General features: G+C 38.9%; 1 protein-coding gene across 1 annotated transcript in view; it reads left to right on the forward strand.

The window, feature by feature from the left end:
• LOC106081610 (protein tincar) overlaps positions 1 to 27,404 on the forward strand; it is a 90,126-nt gene that overhangs the window by 40,552 nt on the left and 22,170 nt on the right. Inside the window, exons 2-3 of the mRNA XM_013243699.2 lie at positions 18,599 to 19,191; positions 22,874 to 22,989. Of these exons, the coding sequence (XP_013099153.2) occupies positions 18,738 to 19,191; positions 22,874 to 22,989 (570 nt within the window). The 5' untranslated portion in view covers positions 18,599 to 18,737. The remainder of the gene's footprint in view (positions 1 to 18,598; positions 19,192 to 22,873; positions 22,990 to 27,404) is intronic.

Genomic DNA, 27,404 nt, shown 5'->3' on the forward strand with positions numbered 1-27,404 from the left:
GTTTTTTTTTTTATATCGATTTCACATAAATTTCCATAAAATCAAAAGAATAACCAAGAATTGATCCCTTTTCAGGAAGTGTAGTGTAAAAGCATTGCCTATTGTTCGTTCCATGTTGTGAAAATGCAAAAGACTTCTGCTTTAGCTAACCGATTGAAATGGCGGCAAACAAATGTTCACCCATGTCGGGCGGCGATGGGCGATGGCGTTTAATGTTTCCATAAATACACTGTTACCTTTTCTTGATGGCCCTGCCACATTGCCAATCTCAATGAGTTTGGACAAATGGCTTGCGGCAGTCAAGTGTTGAGTCGACTGGAAGTAAAGGAGGTCATTCATAACACATAAATGTTGGCTGCAATGGTGATACGGCTCAGATGATTGGAAATGGCATCGTAAATTTCAATGGACACGTTTTTTGGCCCCTTGTAGTGTCGAGCCAACATCACTTGTACAAGTGGCCATCGGTAAAAGTTTAGACCAGACGGTCTTTGTGGCAGCCCTTCAGGAATATTTGGTTGATGTCTGCATGTATGTATGTACTGGTCGACATAAGGGAGGGCCATGTGTTTCCAACTCATGCAGCATGTGAAACTTTTCTACTCTTGAATTATTATGTGCAGCTGGAAAACAAATCGTCCAGAAATTAAATTTGTTTTCGCCTTACTCTCGGTGTGGGACATGGCTGCTGCTTTTGAAGCCGCTTGTGGCCATATTGCAATTTTCTAATGTTTAAATGATAAAGTTTTCACATTCGTAGTTTTATTTGTATTTGGGATTAAAATTGGAATTGAAGCTAAACCCTCATGCATTGGGTGTGAATCGCAGAAACTCCCCTAACGAGTCTTAAAATCCATTCAAATACATGTAATAAATTCCGGCATATCGTTGTGCGAATGTGTGTTTGTCAATATTTTTATATTAGCCTATTGAGAGAGAGAGAGAAAGACGGGGCTTCCCTTCTAAATGCCATCTAAATGAAATCTCGCATACACACACGCAGAAAGTGGTCCGTGGTTCTTAGCGATAAATTACTCGTTTGTGTCGAAAGGATTTTATATTTTTTCATTGACAGGATATTGGCAGCACAGTGTGCTTTGTAGGGATAAAAATGCGCCATTACCATCATTGCCAAAGCAAAAAAGCCCTGACGCTAATGATTTCATATCAGATTTCACACTGCCTTAATAGTTTGGGAAGAAATTAACTGCCATTTAAAGGTATTAACTTTGTTCACCAATGGAATTTTTCTCACCAATTGCAGCAGATTAGTGGAGTCAACTCTTATTTCTAATTTTGGCCTCAAAAAAGCAAGCACCACTCATAGATAAATTATGTATAGATAAACAATTTGAACTTCGCAAATAGACTGCTTGGTGGCGCTTGTGAGTATAGATAAATGAGAATTGTCTAAGAACATGCCGCAAGCAGAATTCTGCTCCCAATGGCATGCAGTTTGCGTTGTTTGCATTTTCTAAATATGCATTATTTCCTTTCACGGGAAGATAGTTTCCTTCACTTTTACTTCTTTTCTTTTTGGCGTAAATTAAATTTTTTATACTCACCTCCGTAGGATAGGGGGTATATTCATTTAGTCATTCCGTTTGCAACACATCGAAATATTAATTTCCGACCCTACAAAGTATATATATTTCGGATCGTCTTAAAATTCTAAGACGATTTAACGATGTCTGTTGTAATCACTCTAAAATTAAGGTATGGAGCTGAAATTTGGCTTAGATACGTATTTTTTATGCACGTTGGTTAAGTTTGTGAACGGGCCAAATCGGACCATATTTGGATATAGCTGCTATATAGACCGATCTGCCGATAAAGGGTCTAATGCCCATAAATTCTTTTTATCTGATTTCGCTGAAATTTGAAACAGCGAGTAGTTTTACGCCTTCCGACATCTGACCTAAATATGGATCAAATCGAACTATATTTACAATAGATATGGCTGCCATACAGACTGATCTCCCGATAAAGGGTCTGAAGCCCATAAAAGCTTTATTTTTTAACCAATTTTGCTGAAATTTGAAACAGTGAGTAGTTTTACGCCTTCCGACATCTGACGTTAATATGGACCAAATCGGACTATATTTAGATATAGGTGCCATATAGACCGATTTGCCGATAAAAGGTCTGAAGCCCATAAAAGCTTAATTTTTTAACCAATTTTGTTGATATTTGAAACAGTGAGTAGTTTTACGCCTCCCAACATAGGACCTAAATATGGTTCAGATCGGACTATATTTAGATATAGCTGTCATATAGACCGATCTGCCGATAAAGGGTCTGAAGCCTATAAAAGCTCTATTTATTACCCGATTTCGCTGAAATTTATTACCCGATTTCGTTGAAATTATTAATGTAGGTCGGTTGGGATTGTAAATGGGCCAAATCGGTCCATGTCCATGGCTCTTTACTTCTTGAGCATCTAGAGGGCGCAGTTGTTATCCGATTTGGCTAAAATTTTGCACGTGGTGTTTTAATATCATTTTCAACAACTATGCTAAATATGGTTTATAAAGCTGCCATATAAACCAATTTTGGGTCTAGACTTCTTGAGCCACTAGAGGGCGCAATTCTCATCTGATTCGGCTGATGTATTGCATGAAGTGTTTTGTTATATCTTCCATAACTGTGCTAAGTATGGTTGAAATCGGTCTATAGCCTGATATAGTTGCCATATAAACCGATCTTGGGTCTTGACTTCTTGAGCCACTAGAGGGCGCAATTCTATCCCATTTGGCTGAAATTTAGAATGAAGTTGTTTGTTATGACTTCCAACAACTACTTGATATAGCTGCCGTATAAACCGATCTTGGATCTTGACTTCTTGAAATTTAGCATGAAGTTGTTTGTTATGACTTCCAACAACTGTGCCAAAAATGGTTTAAATCGGTCTATAGCCTGATATAGTTGCCATATAAACCGATTTTGGATATTTTATTCTTGAACCTCTAGAGGGCGCAATTCTTAATCAATTTGTAGGAAATTTAGCACGAAGTATTTTGTTATGACTTCCACAAATTGCGATAAATATGGTTCAAATCGATATATAACCTGATATAGCTACCATATAAACCGATCTCGAATCTTGACTTCTAAAGTCTCTAGAGGGCGCTACTCTTATCCGATTTGGCTGAAATTTTGTACAATGGCCTTCAACATATGTGTTCAATATGGTCTCAATCGATCTATAACCTGATACAGCTCCCATATAAACCGATCTCCCGAAAATGCTTCTTGAGCCCCTACAAGGCACAATTCTTATCCGAATGGACTGAAATGTTACCCAATTACTTCTACTATGGTCTTCAACATTCAATTTACTCATGGTCCGAATCGCACTATAACTTGATATGTCCCCACCAGCATAACAATTCTTTTCCATTATTCTTTGTTTGCCTAAAAAGAGATACAGCGCAAAGAACTCAACATATGCTACCCATGGTGGAGCGTAAACAAGATTCGGCCCGGACAGAACTTATCACGCTTTTACTTGTTATTTATTTATTAAATTTCAATTAACAATTTGAGCTTAATTATTAGAGCTATGACAACTATGACCGAGAGCTTTTAAAATATTATTTTGTAATTAGCAGTAAAATGTCTCGTAACTCTTGTTTTGTGGATTTAAGCTTTGGTCTTTTCATTTGTTATTTGATTGTTGTTTTCGTTTTCTTACCACTGTTCATTGGTTGCCAATGTGTCTAATACTTGCCGACATAACTCCTATGGCAATGACTGCCTTGGGGGTTGAATATTGTTGGCGTTTATGCGATGTCAAGAAAATGTTTTGTATAATCTTTGGTCGAGAAGGAGTAGGAGGGAGAGAGAGAGAAAGAGAGACAAAGAGAGTTAGAGAGCGTTGGCGAGAAAAAAACATTTTCCAATCTCTTCGCTATGGGGCGCAGTGGTGGGGGCGCAAATTCTTCTAAAACAATTCAGTGTCGTCACATAACGACACTTGTGGGCCTTGACTATTTGGAATTTCCCTCGGAAATATTTTCTCAAACGCAAAAAAAGAAATCAATTACCCATTGAGTGTAATTGGAAAAGAAATGGAGTAGGTTTAAAGCACCTCTTTTTTACACCAAACATTTTGAGAGATGAGAACAGAGCGAGAGCGAGAGAGGAGAGGAAGCTGCTAGAAAATTGCACAATAATTCTACAGACTTGAAAACCAAGATACGAATGTCTTACGACGTGCATGCACTCATTTTGGAAGATGGGACAGGAGAAGCTGTTATTAAGCTAATGACGACTTTGTCATAGGGAATACTCACTCTGTTGTCTTGGAAAATGCTTCATTGCCAATGCTTTGACGTCCTCACCTCACTTTGGAATAATGAAGCTCTAGGAAAATGGAAACATACAAACACATCCTGTGTACCAGAAATCCTTGGGTGGAGTTTTGACTTGGTTGATGTTTGGTTTTCTTTTTTTTGCGCGTTGTGTCACAGTTAATTTCTAAGTGAATGTCTTGAGTCGAAACAAATGCCATCCAGCCACCAGAGTAATTTTCCAGAATGAACATGCACAATGCTACTTAATCATAAGGCATGCTTGTCATATTTCTCAGATATACGATGGTGCATATTAGCCACACAAAAAGGAAACGGTAAAATACGTTATGGAAAGGTAGTGAAAAAAGAAAACTTTTTTGATAAACTCAGGAACTTTCAGGAAAAAATACTAATCAAGTGTAGATGATTCATATGGCAAAAAGTATTTCAAATTGTGCTCGTATGCACTTCGTTCCACAGCAATTCAATTATCTTAGTACTACGAGTACCCGCTAGTTAGCCTCTACATAAGTACATAGCACATGAAGAAATATTCTCTGTGATTATTTGACTTTGATTCTCATCAACAAATATTTGTTTAATAACCGGTTTGGGGGGATAGCAGCATCATTAAAAGGTCAAACAACTTTATTTTGTTTTCCCTTCATGATCCTCACATTGTTTCCTCATTTCAAATAATCTCTTGTTGGGCAAACATCAACAGTTTCCTTATGAGTTTGCAGCATTATTGGGCTGGGCACGTATAAACATTTCTCATTTACTCCACTGTGGAGGGATTCGATATACATATGTGATACATATGTACCATGTATGTGTCGCAATAACAACTACAGGTAAACATCATTAATAGTGGACAGTCAGAACAATGCCTGAGATTCATAAGTCATACCTAACACATAACATTGTCTGGCATAGGGCAACGTGTCTACTTGTGAATATACTACGGGATTTGATATAAGTAGATCTCGGGCAGAAACAAATAGTTGGCATATTTAACAATCAATTGCAGTGTTACCAAATGCACCATAGGAGCGTTGTAATATCCATAATTCATATTAGATGAATAGGATTACAAAAATTAGCATCCAAATAAGTAAAGAAATCGAATTGGGAAAACGGTCCATGAAGAGGCTGTTTTTATACAGACGATCTAGCATGTCCGCCTATAAGACTAAATGGCTGGGTTAGAATCTTAGTCAGAATATCTAGAAAAAAAATTTTTGAGCAGTGGTCATTACCATACTAAATGCTAGCGACATTTTTTTAATATGTGGCACACCTTAAGTTTAGTTTCCCTGCTACTCCTTAATTGGATGTTCGTGGTTCGTTCTGTACATAGTTTTTACTTTGGTCAGGATAGTCGTGGACATAACTCAACCTGTTTGCCTGAACTGCATTCGAATCCAAATTTAAAATCAAATGGATCTATGTATGAACTATGACTATATACAATTCGATTTCGTTTATCTAAGAACAAAACATGTTTATAGACCATTGTGGGATCCTTAATTGCTTTCAATGCCACTCCCCTAAGTTGGTTCATGTCTGGTATTGTGTCTACACTGCAAGACTGTTCGTGACCTTGCCGTTCTGGTTGTTATTGCCATTAATGGCAATTTTACTGTCGGTAAAGATGTTCACACGTGACGTCCTCGCGTTAGCACCACACCACCTCACGCATTCCGTGATAGCCCGGATCTAGACCTACAGGACCGTATTATGGTCAGGCGGTCTAAAACAGATCTCAGTCCCTAGGTTCTCAATGTAAACCCCCAGGCCTACTCTGTCCTCTTTGATCCATCCGTGTAACATGATCTTCCAGATGGCAATACTAGGGTTCCGTCAATCCAAGACTATGCCGATGGCAGCAGTGCCTCGCACTCGACTTCAAGGTTAATCTCAGGTATCCGATCGGAAACCTCTTCCCTTACTTCCAGGTTTCCTATCGTCGCCTCATTTATACCGCGATGGTATCTGCTCCCATCCTCAATCCTCCTACAATCTCATAGCTGTAGTGGCTGCCACACACTTATTCTGTATGTCATTGGGTCGGATATCTAAAATAGTCTCCAGTGCCCTAGAGGGCGTGGTCCTCATCGCTCCGCCTATGCCAAGACAACATGTTCTCTGAACCTGTTGTATGGTCCTTATGTTGCACTTTTTCTCCATCGCAGTCCACCAAACCATTGAGGCGTTAGTAAGTATTGGTCTAATCACTCAGGACTCAGGACTTAGGCCCCATTTCGAGCCTACGGCCCGTCTACATAGTGCACAACATCTGCCAATAAAGTCTGACATAAATCACTGTGTCAAATTTGAGCGAAATCGGATTCTAAATGTTCCTTTTATGGGGCCAAGACTCTAAATTGAGAGATCGGTCTATCCCGATCAGAGCCTAACGCAACTCACTGTGCCAAATTTTGGCGAAATCGGATAATAAATGCGCCTTTTATGGGCCCAAAACTTTAAATCGAGAGATCGGTCTATATGACAGCTATATCTAAATCTTGACCGATCTGGGACAAATTGAAGAAGAATTTTGAAGGGCCTAACACAACTCACTTTCCCAAACTTTGGTGAAACCAGACAAAAAATGCACCTTTTAGGGCCCAAGACCTTAAATCGAGAGATCAGTCTATATGGCAGCTATATCCAAATCCGAACCGATCTGCGCTGTATTGCAGAAAGATATCGAGGGGCCTAACTTAATTCACGGTCCCAAATTTCGACGACATTGGACAATAAAGGCGCCCTTTATGGGCCCAAAACCTTAAATCGAGAGATCAGTCTATATGACAGCTGTATCCAGATCTGGACTGATCTGGGCCAAATTGAAAAAGGATGTCGAAGGGCCTAACACAACTCACTGTCCCAAATTTCAGCAAAATCGGATAATCAAATGGCTTTTATGAGCCTAAGACAGTAGGCCACCGTAGCGCAGAGGTTAGCATGTCCGCCTATGACACTGAACGCCTAGGTTCGAATCCTGGTGAGACCATCGGAAAACATTTTTCTGCGGTGGTTTTCTCCTCCTAATGCCAGCAACATTTGTGAGGTACTATGCCATGTAAAACTTCTCCCCAAAGAGGTGTCGCACTGCGGCACACCGTTCGGACTCGGCTATAAAAAGGAGGCCCCTTATCATTGAGCCTTAAAACTTGTATCGGCCCCTGTTCCTTTGTGGAATGTTCATGGGCAAAAGTGTGTAATGAGTGTAAGACCCTAAATCGGCGGATCGGTCTATATGGGGATATAGCCCATCTTCGAACTTAACCTGCTTATAGACAAAAAAAAGAATCTGTGCAAAGTTTCAGCTTAATATCTCTATATTTAAAGACTGTAGCGTGATTTCAACAGACAGACGGGCGGACAGGCTAGATCGTCTTAGATTTTACCGCTGATCAAGAATATATATACTTTATAGGGTCGGAAATGGATATTTCGATGTGTTGCAAACCAAATGACAAAATGAATATACCCCCATCTTTCGGTGGTGGGTATAAAAAATGGTTCGCAACTAAAGGGTGATTTTTTTGAGGTTAGGATTTTCATGCATTAGTATTTGACAGATCACGGGGGATTTCAGACATGGTGTCAAAGAGAAAGATGCTCAGTATGCTTTGACATTTCATCATGAATAGACTTACTAACGAGCAACGCTTGCAAATCATTGAATTTTATTACCAAAATCAGTGTTCGGTTCGAAATGTGTTCAAATTTTGACAAATTTTGTTCAGCGATGAGGCTCATTTCTGGTTGAATGGCTACGTAAATAAGCAAAATTGCCGCATTTGGAGTGAAGAGCAACCAGAAGCCGTTCAAGAACTGCCCATGCATCCCGAAAAATGCACTGTTTGGTGTGGTTTGTACGCTGGTGGAATCATTGGACCGTATTTTTTCAAAGATGCTGTTGGACGCAACGTTACGGTAAATGAACACATTTCGAACCGAACACTGATTTTGGTAATAAAATTCAATGATTTGCAAGCGTTGCTCGTTAGTAAGTCTATTCATGATGAAATGTCAAAGCATACTGAGCATCTTTCTCTTTGACACCATGTCTGAAATCCCACGTGATCTGTCAAATACTAATGCATGAAAATCCTAACCTCAAAAAAATCACCTTTACCTTGTTAGCGAAGCAAACCATGGGTTTTTTAGTTGTCGCTTTGACAACGTTTACAGAAACAACTGATTTCAAACTCATAATGGACAACTAGAAACACTACAATAAAATGTTACAAGTCTTAGGATAGTTGAAAAGTTGCCGCAAGTGACCTCCTATATATGAATTAAATCTGCCACTCTCTATACCGTTTTTATGGTGATGGCACTAACAATAATCGATAATTATCGATATTATTTCAAGCTGTCTGAGAGGGCGTATTATTAGAATTGATGTAGTTAGTAAAATTCCCTTTTACTAATAAATAATGTTCTTTCCTTACTAGCCCTTAATGGGTGACCAGCTAACTTGATCCGCAATTGTTGTTCTCTTGTACCAACACCTTAAATTTTTCAAGGCCCAAAAAATACTCAGGGAATTCTTACATTTGAGCTGACATCAAATAATATTTCCTATATATCCTTAAGGTAAGAAGACATTAGCAGTACAAATAACTATAGCAGGTTTTCCCTACGTGATCCTACTTCCTCGTTTGTAATTATTCCTAGTGGAGCAAACATAAACAGTTTCCCTAAGAGCATGTTTTCAGGCAAACTCAGATAGGCGCTTGGCACGTACAAACATTTCGTTTCATTATACCAAAGAGACAAGTGTGAACGAAAGAGAGAAGAGGGGAGATGCATAGAGAGAGGGTTAGGGGAAAAGGATTTCATACACTTGATAGTCATGTATCAATGTTGCCATCATTACAAATACAGGTGTACAACATTTACAGTGGACAAATAAAAAAACCATTCAATTGTTAACAAATGAGATTCGCAACTAACATGCCAACATAATCGCTACAATGCAGGCAACAACAAGAAACAACGCGTTGAGTTCGGCCAGTCTGCATCTTAGATACCCTCTACCATGTAACAAGTCATTTTAAAAACAACTTTTTCAAACACATAAGAGCTTTATTAAGTTTTTCACCGATATGGACCGTACTTGTCAAAAATACCATATTTTCAGGCAAATAGAGTTGTATTAGAGGCTAAGGTATTTAAATTGGAAGATCGGTTTATATGTCAGCTATATCAGATTATAGACTGATTGTGCCCATACTTGCCACAGTTATTGAAAGTCAAAATAAAACACTACGTGCAAAATTTCACCGAAATCGGATAGGAATTGCGCCTTGTAAAAGCTCAAGAAGTCAAATCAGGAGATCGGTTTGAAAGACAGCTATACCAGATTATGGACTGATTAAGACCATACTTGGCACAGTTGTTAGAAGTCAAAACAATACAGCTTTCGCAATATTTCAGCCAAATCGGATAATAATTACGCCTTCTAGTAGCTCAAGAAGTCAAGACCCGAGATCGGTTGACATGACATGACACAGATGTTGGAAGTCACCACAAAAGGCAAAGTGCTAAATTTCAGCCAAATCGGATAAACATTGCGTCCTCTGGAAGCAAATGCAAATTTTGCCCATAAACATTCGACTAAGGAACAGGGGGAAACTTCCCACATATCAATGAGTGCAGTCCGATTCAAGGTAAGCTCAATGATAAGGGGCCTCCTTTTTATAGCCGAGTCCGAACGGTGTGCCGCAGTGCGATACCTCTTTGGAGAGAAATTTTACATGGCATAGTACCTCACAATTGTTGCCAGCATTAGGAGGGGAAAACCACAACTGAAAATATTTTCTGATGGCCTCGCCAGGATTCGAACCCGGCCATTCAGCGTCATAGGCGGACATGCTAACCTCTGCGCTACGGTGGCCTCCAGCTTAAGCTCAAGAAGTCAAATTGGGGGATCGGTTTATATGGCAGTTTTATCAAAACATGGACCGATTTAACCCATTTACAACCCTACCCTATGTACAATTGTGCTAAATTTCAAGCACCTTACTCCTTCTTTCGACAGACAGACGGACGGATACGGCCTTGTGGGGTTTTAGACGAATATTTCGAGGTGTTACAAACGGAATGACGAAATTAGTATACCCCAATCCTATGGTGAAGGGTATATAAAAATGTATTGTTGTCCCTATGACAAACAAGAGACGAGAGCCTACTGCCACCGCCATCGACATTTACAACATCATCATCATCATCATCATAAGCATTACCATTAGCCCTGACAAACGTACCGAGCCGAGCAGTTATAATAAATGCTATATCTTACTCCATGGGGACAAGCTTTGATAAAACTACGGCATAACATTCTAGACAAGGCGCACAAAAGGAATGGCGAGCCAAATGACAATAAAACCACAAACTGGAGTTCATATCTTCATATCCACACACACACACAGTCGCCCAGATGCGTCGTGGCTCGGTTAGTCATGCAAATATTATGGACCACAATGATGGAGCTGCTGGTGGCAAAGTTGCTGGTGTAGGTTAAGTCTTTTTGTTGTTCTTTGCGGCTATGAATATGCACCGCATATTTATACAGCCTCAAAACTAAGTTCATGGTGAAAAGTTCAGTTTTGGTTCAGCTGGTCCTCTTGGTTCTTTTCGAGCTCATAAAATGCAAAACAACAGACATAACTTGGAATTATTTCCATCTGGATTTGGAATACATTTTCTTTTTTTTTTTTTGTAAATAAGATGCAGCAGTCGTAACATGTTACACCCGACGATACGTATGAATGAATGGAATAAAGTTAAGACGAGATGAAATTTAATCGCTCATACTTTTAACTCACAAATACACTGAATCAAGGGAATGAGCAGAAGTGGGGATTATCAAAAGGGGAAAAAGGATTTTTATGTGCGTTTCAATGGTAATTGATGGCTATAAAACTGAATCTCTAATTGTTGTTAGAATCAATGTTAGAAATGAGAAAAAGTTTAATGATTCAAAAGAAATATTCCGGAAAAATATCAAGTTAAAATTTTTACCAAATTCACTATTGGAAGAACAACTTTTTTTATAACTCGAAATGTTTAGCTCAACAACAAGAGACGGTTTTTCATAGCATAGCAGATCCTTCTATCCTGCAGTAGGACTCATATTTTGAAAAAGTTATAAAAAGTTGCAAAAGCTCACAAAGGTGGCCAACAGCTGAAATATATTTGCCTATTTTTATCTTTTTAACTGCCGCCCTTCATTGCGTTGCGAACAAATACAAAGTTATATACCCTGTAGCGCAGTAAAAGGACCATGATTTGCGGATCTGCACCAAGAATGTCCCAACTCTTTATAAAAAGGTGCAGTATACGTACTGGCGTCTCAACTACACCAAAGGGTGAGGTACTACAGTATTGCTGCCATGACACACGAGGCACACATTGTCTCAAGGTTTTCTCCGGTGGATGAAAGGCCAGCCACAATCCGCATAAAGGCCAAATTCTTCAACATCAGTCTTATTTGTGCTCATGCTCCGATGGACGACAATGGCGAGCAGATCAAAGATATATCCTACCAGCGCCTAGATAGAGAATACGGCGTATTCGCAAACGATTGCCCTATTCGTTGGAAATGCCGCGAAATCCGCAACTCGATACCAGAAGCCTCCCCCAAAGAAACCCATGGCACGACAAAGAGCAATAAATGCGGCGTACAAAGCAACTCTGCAAGCAGCACCGCATCAGATGAAGGAGAGTTATCGAGAGAAAAGAAGAGAGGAGAAACGTCCATTCCACAGAAAGAAAAAGGAAATGGAAGGACGCAAGTCTGAACGAATTGAGATGTTCAGCAATTCAAATTAAGTCCGAAATTTTAACAAAAAATCTAATATCAAACCGATGGCTTTGGTACAGGCACATCCTCCTGCAGGTACAAAGAAGGAAATATTATAACTTATACTGATAGTACGTTTGAGATATTGAAGAAACATTTTTTCCAGCTGCCAGTGTTCGACAATGACCAATTCTTGATTATGGTAGTCAGAATCAAGTCCAAGTGACCCGACTGAAGAGTAACAAGGCAGCAAGAGCCGATGGGTTACTAGACTTGGTAAATCCACCATTGACTGCGCCAAATTCTGGAAAAGAGAAGTACAGGTCAACACTTAGCATTTATCCGTTGATTACAAAGCCATTTTCGACAGCCCTATACGTTAAAAGATAGTTCAAGCTATGCCTGGATTTGGTATTCCTGCAAAATTAATACGACTCTGCAGGATGACACTTGCTGAAACACGTTTTTCGTTAAGAATAGGAAAGAATCACTCTGAACCACTCAACATCAAACGAGGTTTCAGACAGGGAGATCGTTTATCGTGTGCTCTCTTTACTGGTGGAGAAGATTATACGAAACGCAGATGTTAATAGGTATGGCACACTACTCCCAAGAGAACCGTGATACTTGCCTATGACGATGACATTGTTTATGGTGTATGGTTGAAGGTAGTTGTTTATTATTCGCATTGCCTATCCATACCTACCTTTACATTTATTATCCTCATTACCTACCGACAGAAGACCGTCTCTAGGGCTTGTTTAACATCTGCCCACCTGATCAGGCTGATAAAAGCATTCTTAATGACTAGGGCCGCTTATTATATGATTGACCTATTGTCTTCTGTAGAGACCTTCAGCGGCTCAGATGGTTTTATCGAGTCTTGGCGTAATAAGTCGTTCAAGCAGTTTGCGATCTGTGTCTAGCATACACATCATTGGTTGGTTACCGAAAGTAGGAACTGCAGCCTTTGAAAGCCGAAGTGCTAGCAGGATTGTGTACAAAATTTAAAGGCCCTAGGTTGTCCGGGCGTCTTTTGGAAAGCCCCAAAATTTGGTCACCTCGTTATTTCGACAATTTTTTGAGGCTGCCAAATCTTCGTTTTTGGTCTGATTTCCAAATGTCCTTAAAAAATCAAAAAATAAAAAAATCTGTCCGATTTTTTTTCACAAAAATCCCCAAAATACCCATTTTGGGCAAAAATGGTTTCAAAATCGGAATTTCTTAGTAAATTTGCATCAAAAGCTACAAGTATACAACAATTTTTTTCATTGGTTTAAGGGACATTTGGAGTAAAAAAAAACACAAAAACCCAAATGGTTTATCCAATAATCTCCTATATAAACCTCTGTATCTCTTGATTTGACTTCATCTACAGGTCCATGGTGGAGGGTATATCAGATCCGGCCCGGCCGGACTTAGACAAGTCTATGAATTTTTCCGTTTCAAGATTATCTGCGAACATCAACTCGCAAAATCATTTTTATATACACAGATTATGAATTGGACAACATTTGGCAGCTCAGTGTGTTTGCTCAAAAAATTAACTGCAATAAAATCAATATCCAGGTTTTGAGTTAATGTTTACTCACTTTCAGTATTTTTATTTTCACTTGGGTATTTACATTTATTCGTATCTTTGGATAATTCTATTAATCGTTTATTTAAAAATTCAGGTTTTCACAACATATCGAACAAGACCGAAAGAGGTTGTCGATTAATCGATTAAACGATTTATCGATTTATATGTTTAATAAAACAAAACGGGATATTTGAGATTTTTCCTTTAAATATTCTTCATATATGTATGTATGTGTGTCGTTTTGATTTGTAAATAGCGCAAAGGAGCGAATCTACTTGATTTTCCACTCTGGACTAAAACAGAAAATTCTCATTCTAATCGAATGAAAAAATGGGGAAAATTACACAATTCATACATATGTTTTAAAGCTTTTTTTAACATCAAAACGATTAATCGATTAAGCGTTCTAAATTATTTGGTAATTTGTTTATTTGAAAATATTAATCGTATGTTCACCCTAGCATTCACCCTATTTGCATCACTAGACATTGCATTATTATATTCCCTTCCATACCATTAACTTCGGCCATGTTTTATATTGATCTGTTTTGTTTTTTTTTTTTTTTATTATTAATCGGATTTCATTGTTCGTATAGTTCACGTTTCGTTGCTTTTACAGAAAGTTATTTATGGCCACCTTGCGTATGAGTTATATGCATATGAAACACATTCATCATACGCCACACTTACTCAAACGAAAAAGCAATAACAAATCTGTTCCATGAAAAACATCCTCGATGGACTGATGTTTTACCCTCGTTTACACTCGGATCAACATGTGGAGGACATGACTGAAGCGAAAAGATTTACAAGTGATGCAGGAAAAATGGACAATTAAGGCAAATGAGTTTTTTTTTTTGAGAAGGATTTTCAATGATTACGTTTTCACACGAATAGAAAGGAAACCTAGATTTGATAGTATTTTGAATAATTAAATAAAAATAAGTCTTAATTGATAAAAATGTAGAAGAAAATAAAAATTAAATGTGTATTTAGTTTTTGGAATAATTTTATAGCTCTTTAATTATAAAGGAGCTCCTAATCTAAAAGGAGCTGCAAAGTTACGTTTTTTTATACCCTGCACCATAGAATGGGAAATACTAATTTTGTTATTCTTTTTGGTATAAAATCCTACTCTTCTTCGTCATGATATTTTATGTCGATGCGTCCGTCAGTGGAGAGCAAATTATTTTCTACTGCAAAAATTTAATTTTATAACAATCAAGTACTACAAGACATACAGAGATCAGTGTTAGAGTCTTTTCTTTCATGAATGACGAAATTAGCATGGGGGAATGCTAATTTCGTCATTCTCGAAATATTCTTCTAAGACCCCATAAAGTATATATATTTTTGATCGTCGTGACATTTTAAGTCGCTCTAGCCATGTCCGTCCGTCTGTCTGTCGAAAGCACGATAACTTTCGAAAGAGTAAAGCTAACCGCTTGAAATTTCGCACAAATACTTCTTTTTATTGTAGGTCGGTTGTGATTGTATTGGGTTGCCCAAAAAGTAATTGCGGATTTTTCATATAGTCGGCATTGACAAATTTTTTCACAGCTTGTGACTCTGTAATTGCATTCTTTCTTCTGTCAGTTATCAGCTGTTACTTTTAGCTTGCTTTAGAAAAAAAGTGTAAAAAAAGTATATTTGATTAAAGTTCATTCTAAGTTTTATTAAAAATGCATTTACTTTCTTTTAAAAAATCCGCAATTACTTTTTGGGCAACCCAATAAATGGGCCATATCGGTCCATGTTTTGATATAGCTGCCATATAAACCGATTTTGGATCTTGATTTCTTAAGAGGGCACAATTCTTATCCGATTTGGCATGAGGAGTTTTATTATGACTTCCAACAACTGCGTTGAATATGATTGAAATCGGTCCATAACCTGATATAGCTGTTATATAAACCTATTTGGGGTCTTGACTTCTTGAGCGTCTAGAGGGCACAATTCCTATCCGATTTGGCTGAAATTTTGCATGACGTGTTAAGTTATGACTTCCAACAACTGTGCTAAGTATGGTTTAAATTGGTTCATAAACTGATGTAAATAGTTGCCATATAAACCGATCTTTAATCTTGACTTCTTGAGTAACTAGAGGGCGTAACTGTGATCCGATTTGGCTGAAATTTCGCATGACGTGTTTTGTTATGACTTCCAACAACTCTGCCAATTCGGTTCAATTCGATCCATAACCTGACATAGCTGCCATGTAAACCGATCTGGGATCTTGACTTCTTGAACCTCCAGAAGTCGCAATTATTATCAACATACGTGTTTATTATGGTCTGAATCGGTCTATAGTCTGATACGGCTCCCGTATAAACCGATCTCTCTATTTTACTTCTTGAGGCCCTAAAATGGGCAATTCTTACTCGTATTGTCTGAAATTTTACACAAAGACTTCTACTATGGTCTCCAGCATTCAATTCAACTATGGTCCGAATCGGGCCATAACTTGATATAGCTCCTATATTATGGCAATTTTTTTCTATTATCCCTTGTTTGCCTAAAAAGGGATATCGGGAAAAGAACTCGACAAATGCGATCTATGGTGGAGGGTATATAAAATTCGGCCCGGCCGAACTTAGCACGCTTTTACTTGTTTTCTTTAAAATTGCTGACTTGTTGTTGCAAGACTTGCTAAAAATGAAAATGATTTGTTTCGATCGTTGCAGAACGCGGCTTTACTTTGGAACAAGTTATCAGAAATTTTATTCCTCACAAGCGGAGAAGGTTTCTTTTTTGACACGGTGTCCAATGCTATTAAAACGATGGGAGCTAGCAAGGAATAATGTTTGCATTTTTCAAGCTAAAAAATCTGCATTATTAATTTGTACCCCTACAGATATTACAGACGGTGGTTGGTCGGCTCCTCATTCCTAATCAAGTACATACTCCACAGATTCCTAATCAAGTACATACTAAAGGGTGATTTTTTTGAGGTTAGGATTTTCTTGCATTAGTATTTGACAGATCACGTGGGATTTCAGACATGGTGTCAAAGAGAAAGATGCTCAGTATGCTTTGACATTTCATCATGAATAGACTTACTAACGAGCAACGCTTGCAAATCATTGAATTTTATTACCAAAATCAGTGTTCGGTTCGAAATGTGTTCAAATTTTGACAAATTTTGTTCAGCGATGAGGCTCATTTCTGGTTGAATGGCTACGTAAATAAGCAAAATTGCCGCATTTGGAGTGAAGAGCAACCAGAAGCCGTTCAAGAACTGCCCATGCATCCCGAAAAATGCACTGTTTGGTGTGGTTTGTACGCTGGTGGAATCATTGGACCGTATTTTTTCAAAGATGCTGTTGGACGCAACGTTACGGTGAATGAACACATTTCGAACCGAACACTGATTTTGGTAATAAAATTCAATGATTTGCAAGCGTTGCTCGTTAGTAAGTCTATTCATGATGAAATGTCAAAGCATACTGAGCATCTTTCTCTTTGACACCATGTCTGAAATCCCACGTGATCTGTCAAATACTAATGCATGAAAATCCTAACCTCAAAAAAATCACCCTTTAGAAACATTTCACTCATCTCTAGTATATGGCATTGTTGAAAATTGCAAGTATATGAGCTTATTATTATACTAACTTCGTCTTACCGTTTTTAACACTTCGAAATATTGGTCTAAGACCCCATGGGGTATATATATTCTTCATCGCCATGACATTTTAAGTCGATCTAGCCATGTCCGTTAGCCTGTGGAAAGCACGCTATATTTCGAAGGAGAAAAGTAAGTCGCTTGGCATTTCGCGCAAATACTTCCTGTTAGTATAGGTGAGTTGGGACTGTAAGTGGGCCATTTCAGTCCATATTTAGGTATAGACCCCATACAAATCTATCTTGCCCCCATATAATCTCGCTCTATAGAGCGCAATTATTATCCGATTTGACTGAAATTTTGGACAACCACTTTTTCGGTGACCTTCAACATACGTGGCAGATATGGTCTAAATCAGTCTATAACCTGATATAGTTTCCATATAAACCGATCTCCCGATTTTATTTCTTGAGCCCCTATAGGGCGCAATTCTTTTCCGATTTGGTTGAAATTTTGCACAATAGCATCTACTTTGGTCTCCAACATCCAAGCCAATTATGGCGCTGATATAGTTCTAATATCATAGCAATTCTTATCCATTATCCTTTATTTGCCCATAAAAACATACCGCGTAGCAAAGAAGTGAACAAATGCGATCCATGTTGGAGGGTATACAAGATTCGGCCCATGCGAACTTAGCACGCTTTTACTTCTTTTTACTCACACAACATTCTCCGCCAAATGTTAAAAAAAAAAATCTGTTCAACCATTTTGGTGCCGAACAAATAAAAATACAAAATAAAACGACAAAGAAACTCATTGGACGTGTTTACATGGTTTTTCGTGAGGGCATGCTTTTTTAAACATACACACACAATAGTTGCAATATTATTCTGTTGATCCCATTCGTGATTAAAAAACAAATGTATGTTAATTGCCAGCGACTTATGTATGTACGTATGTGCATGTATGCCCTGTGGTTTTATATTTGGTCAAAGGTATCATAAAACACCGCATTACCTTTTATGCCACATACAATGAAATGTGGCACATGCCACAGGTGTTCGAGAGGCAAGGAAATTGAAAAAACAAACACTCGCACACACACACACATACATCCTCTGTATGTGCATATAATTTATAACTATTATGCTATAAACCCAACAATTAATTATCGCACCTTCGTATGCCATCTGTAATTAATCAGACCACATTAGCTGCCTATCAAAAGCTTAGCACACACACACACACACCCACACACACATTCCAGACTTGTTTACTCCTCAAAGATGAGTAATAAACTTAATCGATTCACTTGCATTTCATTTCAGCTCTTTCCCATCAGCTGAAATGTGATGACTACAAGTAGGGGCCGCACATATTTGCCATTGTCAAGAACATGGCCAAGATCTAGGATTGCTTGCGCCATAGTGAAAAGGAAACAAACAAGGAGGACAAAATTCGGAGGACATGTCTATGAAGGGATCCTTGCTAACATTCGAGAATAACAACGACATTGTCAGTAAATCTAAGAAACGTTCTTCGGCACTGCATTCGGCACATTTCAATACCAGCACCACATCGACGACAACGTACGCGTCTATGGGCAAAACGGCAAGCCCCAGTTTAAATTCGAGCATTTCGAATTCGGTCATAACGAGCGGCAGCGGCAGTGGCTGTGGCAGTGGCGGCAGCAGCAGCAATCACCTCCATCCATCACATACGAATTTTCCGTCGAGCCATTTGCCGGCAAAGTACATGAACTCGAAGAGAAAACATGCCAAGTACAACAACATGTATTCCAACATGTATCCCGACCACAACAATTATTTACATTTGAATTCCTTGTGGTCCATTTGGTATGGCGTGCTGCTGACATTGTTCCAGGGCTATTTGGCCGTGCATGGTGCATACAGATTTCTGGGTAAGTGCTCTCTAGATATTTGGTATTAGAAGCAAACATGTAAAACAAAGAGCGTTTCCCGGTACGGGGTAACTATTGGTTGCCCAACAAGTAATTGCGTTTTTTTTCATATAGTCGGCGTTGACAAATTTTTTCACAGCTTGTGACTCTGTAATTGCATTCTTTCTTCTGTCAGTTATCAGCTGTTACTTTTAGCTTGCTTTAGAAAAAAAGTGTAAAAAAAAGTATATTTGATTAAAGTTCATTCTAAGTTTTATTAAAAATGCATTTACTTTCTTTTAAAACATCCGCAATTACTTTTTGGGCAACCCAATATGAGCACTACATGGGAACTCTCAAATTCGACTTGTAAGGTGTTCATCGTCATTACGAGAAGCTCGGCCGCGAGCTACCGGGCGCGTCCACAGGTTGCGGTTAGTTTGATATTCCATATGCGGAAAAGCTGCAACTACAGTAGCGGATAATAAGCGGTATCGGTATCGGTAAATCGTGAAAAGTTAGAACGGGCCGCAACTTATACGTATACCCATACCATGGATTGCATTTGACAAGTTCTTTGAGTGACTTTTTCAAATGTCAAGCAATACGAGTATCAAGTAATGATTGCACATAGGCCGCAATTTTAATGGTTGATAGAAGTCATAAGAAAATACCACTTTCAAAATTTCAGCCAAATCTGATAGTAATTGCGCCCTCTATAGGCTGGAAAAGTGAAATCAGGCCACCGGATTATATGGGAGCTATATTAGATAATGAACTGATTTAAATCACACTGGGCAGGGTAGTTGGAATTTGTAGCACCACTTTTATGCATAATTTCATTAAAACCGGATGTTAATTGCTCCTTCTAGAGGCTTAAGAAGTCAAATCTGAAGATTGTTTCATATGACAGCTATAACAGGTTATGTACCGATTCTGACCATAGTTTAGGTTTAAGTGGCAGTCTGCCATTAGACTCACTTAATCGTTTTCGTCCATTGTGATACCACAGGAACAGAAGAAGGAAGATGACTTCTAGTTCCTACCGTTGAACCATACAGATCGCTTTAAAAAGCCCAATAACTTGAGAATGCTCACATCCGCTAAATCAGACCGGTTCTCAAAGAAATGAGAACCTAAAGTGGAACTCCTTCTGACTGCTAGTGCGGGACACACACACAGGAGGAGTTCTATAGTCTCTTCTTCCTCGATGTCCTCACAACTTCTGCAAAAGTCGTTGCTGGCAAACTTCAGTCTGTCAGCATGTTTTCCGATTAGACAGTGACCTGTCATGACGGACACAATGACTGAGACGGCAGTTCTAGCCAATGAGAGCAAAGCAGAATACCTCTTCAAGTCTAGATTAGGCCACATAGTTTTGGAATGCTCACAGCCCCCTCTTTGTGGCCATCAATCATTCGTTGTCCTTCGGGCCTGGTCCTGAAAACTTAGCTTAGAGGCATACCCACAGATTCCAGTATCCCTGGAATGTGTAGGGTAGTTCCTAGTCGCGCAAGCTCCGCTTTGCAATTCCCTGGGATATCTCTGTGGCCCGGCACCCAGAAAAGGTGAATTTTGAACTGTTCAGTCATCTCGTTGAGAGATCTACGACAGTCGAGGGCAGTTTTTGTGTTTAGAAATACGTTCTCCAGGGATTTAATGGCTGCCTGGCTGTCTGAGAAGATATTTATGCCAATCGTCGTAATGACATTATATCTTAGCCATTCCACCACTTCCTTAATTGCATGGATCTCTGTTTGATACACACTGCAGTGGTCGGGTAACCTTTTCGATCTAACCAGTTCTAGATCTTTAGAGTACAACCCAAAGCCCACCTGGTCGTTTAGTTTGGAACCACCCGTATAGAAGTCTATGTAACTTCTGTTACCAGGGACACCCTACCTACGGCTCAGGTAGGGTGTAATCCACACTGCCTAGAACATCGGATATTGTATTAAAGATAACACAGTGTCCGTAACCGACATATGACCAATGAGAAAGCTTTCTTAACCTCACGGCAAAGGTCGCCGTAATTTAGGTATCCAAAGGCATAAGATGAAGCATTAAATTCAGTGCATCAAATGGTGTCGTCCTCAGTGCGGCTGTGATGCACAAACAAGCCATCCTTTGGATCCGGTTAAGTATTGAGCAGTAAGTGGATTTTTGAAGCGCCGTCCACCAGACCTCAACACCATATATCATTATAGGTCTGACAACTGCAGTATATACCCAATGCATGACACGCGGTCTAAGCCCCCAACTTTTGCCAATGGCTCTCTTGCAGGTGTATAGGGCAAGAGTTGCCTTTCTTGCCCTTTCCAAAATGTTGGATTTGAAGATCAATTTCCTGTCCAGCAAAACACCCAGGTATTTTGCGCTTTCTGTAAATGAAAATGGAAGGCCCAAGGAGACGGGTTCCACTGTAGGCAACTTTTATGTCCTGCTGAAAAGAACTACCCAGACCACTTTCGGTAGCCCACTTTGCTGTTGCACATATAGCTTCCTGTAGTATATCTCTTAGAGTACTGGGAAACTTTCCCCTAACCGCAATTGCCACGTCATCAGCATACGCGACCAATTTTACGCCTTTTTCTTCCAGAGAAAATAATATATTGTTAATGGCTATATTCCAAAGTAGAGGAGACAGTACACCTCCTTAAGGTGTTCCTCTACTGACCCATCTTCTTAGTTCCACAGATCCCAAGCCTGGCGTAATGCATCTGACCATACTAGGTACAAGTTGGCGGAAAGCACAACAAAACGTTACATTAAAAACAGCAGCCAAATTGGATAAGAATTGTGCCTTCTAGAGGCTCATGAAGTCAAATTGGGAGATCAGTTTATATGGGAGCTACATATATCAAAACATCGACCGATATAGTCCATTTACCGCTCTACCAGTTTAGGTCCCTAAATCTATAAAATGCGCATTTATTAGCCGTTGGATTAGAAACCGATTTAGGGTCTTATTTCCATTATGAGCGCCGTTGTACAAAATTTGTGCCAAATCGAATGAGAATTGCGCTCTCTAGAGGCTCAAGAAGCCAAGATCCCAGATCGGTTTATATGGCAGCTATATCAGGTTATGGATCGATTTGGACCATACTTCGCACAAATGTTGGAAGTGATACCGAAACACCACGGGCAAAATTACAGCCAAATCGGATAAGAATTGCGCCTTCTAAAAGCTCAAGAAATCAAGGCCCAAGATCGGTTTATATGGCAGCTATATCAGGTTATGAACCGATTTGAACCATACTTAGCACAGTTATTGGAAGTGATATCAAAACACTACGTGCAAAATTTCAGTTAAATTGGACGAGAATTGGCGCAATTCTCTAGAGGCTCAAGAAGTCAAGACCAAAGATCGGTTTATATGGCAGCTATATCAAAATATGGACCGATTTGCCCCATTTACAATCCCAACCGACCTACACTAATAAGAAGTATTTGTGTCAAGCGGCTAGCTTTACTCCTTTAAAAGTTAGCGTGCTTTCGACATACAGACGGACGGACGGACATGGCTAGTTCGACTTAAAATGTCACGACGATCAAGTATGTATATATATTTTATGGGATCTTAGACGCATGTTTCGAGGTGTTACAAACAGAATGACGAAATTAATATACCCCCATCCTATGGTGGAGGGTATTTAAATGCTTAAACATTTTTTTTATAAATGCATCCTAATTTTAATTACAGGCTGTTCTCTTATCTCATGGAAAATCGAACCAGTCGCAGAACTCAACCTGCAAATAATACTTTCCGGCTTGGTTTTCATTCTACTTCCATTCTTTTTCACTTCGGCCGTATTTAAGGTAAGTTCCTATCAAGCCTATTAACAAATACGCCATGAATCTTAAATTAAGACTGTAGGGAGTGTTGAAAAAATACTAAAAACATCTGCACTAATACAGCAATCGGCTTGTTGGTGCGCTTTAAATACTACAAAGTAACCTCGAAAAAGAAAATCTGGAATTCCGTGCTACTTACAAAGTCTATAATTGTTTTCCATAACACGCCCCTAAGTTGGTTCATGTCTGGTATTGTGTCCCCACCTAAGGAGTGGTGTCTGCATGTTTGTGGACAAACACATGGACTAAATCGACCGGAATTTAATTTTAACGACCACTATCAACTTCGAATAAAAAGTTTTTCTAAATGCAGCGCAGAGATTATCATGTCCGCCTATGACGTTGAACGTCTGGGTTCGAATCCTGGGGAGACCATAAGAAAAAAGCGGTGGTTTTCCCCTCCTATTGCTGGCAACATTTCTGAGGTACTATGCCATGTAAAACTTCTCTCCAAAGGGGTGTCGTACTGCGGCACGCCATTCGGACTCGGCTATAAAAAGGAGACCCCTTATCATTGAGCTTAAACTTGAATCGGACTGCACTCATTGCTATGTGAGAAGTTTGCCCCTGTTCCTTAGTAGAATGTTCATGAGCAAAATTTGCAATTTGCAATAGAAATTTCAACAGCGTACTATGGGCCCATCGATTGGTTTCTGAGGCAACAAATATCTCGGTATGCCGTTAGGTCTCCAAAACTTCGTATATATGGCTATGATGATTGGTAAATGCACAATTAACAAATCAAAATTAACCGGTCACTGCCAGGCCTTGTGTCATGGTGTCATTATAAACAAATGATGTTCTGAATATTTCTATAACTATAACCGTAGTATGGGAAATATTTAAGAAGATTTTAAAAATTCAAAAACTGAAAAGTTTAAGCCACAAAAATTTCGATATACTCGTACCACCAAACCAATGTAGGAGACAGTAAAATTTCTCAAAACTATTAATCCTCATTGCGACACCAAATAGTCTAAGTACTTCTAATGAAATGTTGGATCACAATGACAAAAACATAATTTGAATGCAATTTGATTGCAACAACACCAACACTTCAACACACAAGCGTTTTAATGAAACCGCCTGCCGTAGAGGCTGCCACCACCTATCGGCATGATATATGAGGTCGTGTTGTGTACATCTTTCCTAGCCCATACATTCGAACCCTGTCTGGTCTGTGTATGCTTTAATTTGATTATGTTTGTTTTTCCTTATTGCAATTTTCACAAGAATAGAAATGGAACAAAGGAGAGATAGTCCTGCTCTGCCATCCATAGTTTCGTAGTGCGCATTCATGGCACTTGTGGTAGTTTATTAAAAGTCATATCAGTTGAAAAACAGAGCCCACAGGAGCAATGTTTCCATTATTCCACACTGTGTCTGCGGCAATGTGTTTGCCATAATCCTTAATGTTTGGAATGAAATGGAAATATATGCAAGCTATTCAAAGGGTTATTGAATAAGTGCTAGCGCATATGTATATGCACATGTAAAAAATGTACACTGGCTTTAATCTTAAAAACACTTTTCGACATAGATAACTTTGGAGATCTTAAGATCAAGTCTATTGGACCTGTGAAAATTCGTTGCTCTCGATTTTGATTGGAATGTGAATTTTCTCATAAACATGCCATTAAGGAGACTTCACTTATAACTCGATTTTGATTTTATATCCATGGTTTTTTGGTCAAACAAAAGGCATTATGTGTAGCATTATATTCAGTGCGGCTGTGAGGCGCAAACAAGCAATTCCTTGGATTCGGCTGAATATTGAACAGCAGGTGGACTTTTGAAGCCCTTTCCACTAGACCACAACACCATACAGCATTATAGGTCTGACAACTGCAGTATACCCTATGCATGACAGGCGGTTTAAGCCCCCAACTTTTGCCAATGGTCTCTAGTAGGTGTATAGGGCAAGAGTTGTCCTTCTTCTCCTTTCCAAAATGTTGGATTTGAAGCTCACTCCAGCAAAGCACCCAGGTACATCTCGCTTTCAGTAAATAGAACATTCACTGCTCTCTAGGAGACAGGTAACACTGCGGGTAACAAGTGGTACCTGTCTCCTTGAGACAAGGAGACACTTTCGGTAGCCCACTTCGCAGTTGTATGTAAGATTCCTGACGAAAATCTCTAAGAGTGCTGGGAAACTTTCTCGTCATTTCAAAAATTTTTCGCACTGCCTAATCTTTATTTGTGGTCAATGTTTAAAATTTTGTTAAAAAAATCTCTACAAAAAAAGTCTACTTGAGGTCTTCAAGAATTTTTGACTTTTAAATTTTTTTTTGGAATTTTGGCCACATGCTTCATATTTTATGATTTACGAAGGCATTTGCTTTTTTAATAGTTTTTTTTCACGATTTTATCCCACTGTGCAGTAGTGTTCATGTCTACAAACTCAAGCTACCCCATGATTGACATTGGTTGAACGTTTTTGCAAGCATCTTCAATGTCAAGAAATGCTATCAAAGTGGTACAAATAAACGCAAGTTTTCTTCCAACTTCAGTAGAATTTTTGAAAATTTACGAATATCGAAACGTACAAATTTCGAAAAATCCTGTCTTATGTCTTGACTATGTCCTAAGACCAACATTCCAACTCCAACATTATATACCAATTTGGCGGTTGGGCTACATACAAATGCAAATTTTGCCCATGAACATTTCACTATGGAACAGGGGCAAACTTCTCACATATCAATAGGTGCAGTCCGATTTAAGTTTATAGCCGAGTCCGAACGGCGTGACGCAATGCAACATCTCTTTGTAGAGAAGTTTTACATAAGGAAGGGAAAACCACCGCTGAAAATTTTTGCTGATGGTCTCGCCAGGATTCGAACCCAGGCATTCAGCGTCATAGGCGGACATGTTAACCTCTGCGCTACGGTGGCCTCCAACGGTTAGCGATTGGCCTGGCCATATTATTTTTTTTTTTAATTACTGCCCTCCCCGCTATTCCTTAATGGAATGTTCATTGGCAAATTTCCATTTGCAAATCACTGTCATTACGTTTTTCCTTAGGGAAGAAAACTAAACTCTTTGTGCTTCAATTCTGTCAATTGGACTGTCTGCTTTACAATTTAAAACCCTCAAAATCACTTCATAAACACCCAAGTTTTTTTAGTTTCGGATGCACAAGAAGTGATTATGTTCAGCTCATGTTTCAAAGCTTTAACGTTTCTTGTGCCGAATACTTTCATTGGCTACTACCTGATGACCGGCCGATGCTGACTATGGCAGATACCTCTGCACAATGCATCTGAGGATGTTCATTCGATTGTGAACACCACAAAAGGGAGGGAAACTGCATTTACTCTTTGTTGATGCCATTCACTGTTGATGTTTTCCAACGATTGGACGTTTTTCCTCAATGGTTTGAAATGCCAGAGCTGCGGCAGTTTCCTGTGCTCTCAACGTTGCTCCAGTGTGGTGTCTGTGCAAGAGCATGTGCGCATTAATGTGTAATGATGATAACAAATATTATGGCAAAATGGTTAACCAACACAAATAGCAATACACAAAAACACATAAACACATAAACAAGAAAGATTACATGTACACACACTTATGTATGTGGGTGTATGCTTTGTTTTGAGTTGTGCTGCGATGGCAAAAGGATGTGTTTGAATGGCAAAAGGCCATAAGGTTGGCCACACTCACTGTTTGTATGTGTGAGGATTAAAAAAATAAATAAACGAAGCCAAAGCACACAAATTCATTTGGCAAATAAGCATCACAGAGATCACACCGAAATCGTCAGCCTTCAGTCAGCCAATTTCTATGGCATGCATGCATGTAGGTGTGCACATGTGTGTGTGTGTGTGTGGCTCTGCTATTTTTAAATAAACTATGACCGTTCACTTTTAAAGTTCAAACATCACAAACGACCATGTCATCATAGCTGTGAGTGTTTGTGGGCTGGTTGGTCATGATGTCGGCATGTTGTGGCAGCTCAACACCTACCGTCTGTCTAGAACATAGATTAGGGTGGAAATTAAAAACAGAAACAAACTTTGGATTAATTTAAAAATATCAACATAACATTTCCGTAGAAATTTGCTTAGGCCTTTAGGTGTCTAGCGAATTGTATTGTATTCCATGATTATGATTTGCTTGGAAAATATTGCACAGTGTACCAAAATGCAAAGAAAAAGTTGATTTTTCATGAGAACAGTTGATAATGTTCTAGACATTTTCTGTTTCGAATTACAACGAAATGGGATTTAAACACAATCCTTAGAAATTTAAAAGTTGATATAGGTTTGCAGCTCCATAGACATAATAAATCATATGAAAGTCATGTTACAAATGCTGAACAGGCAGCAGCCATATCAAAAATGCTAGGAAGAGCTAAAAACATGCTGAACCATTCCAAT

Source organism: Stomoxys calcitrans, chromosome 2, assembly GCF_963082655.1.
Source record: "Stomoxys calcitrans chromosome 2, idStoCalc2.1, whole genome shotgun sequence".
NCBI lineage: Eukaryota > Metazoa > Arthropoda > Insecta > Diptera > Muscidae > Stomoxys > Stomoxys calcitrans.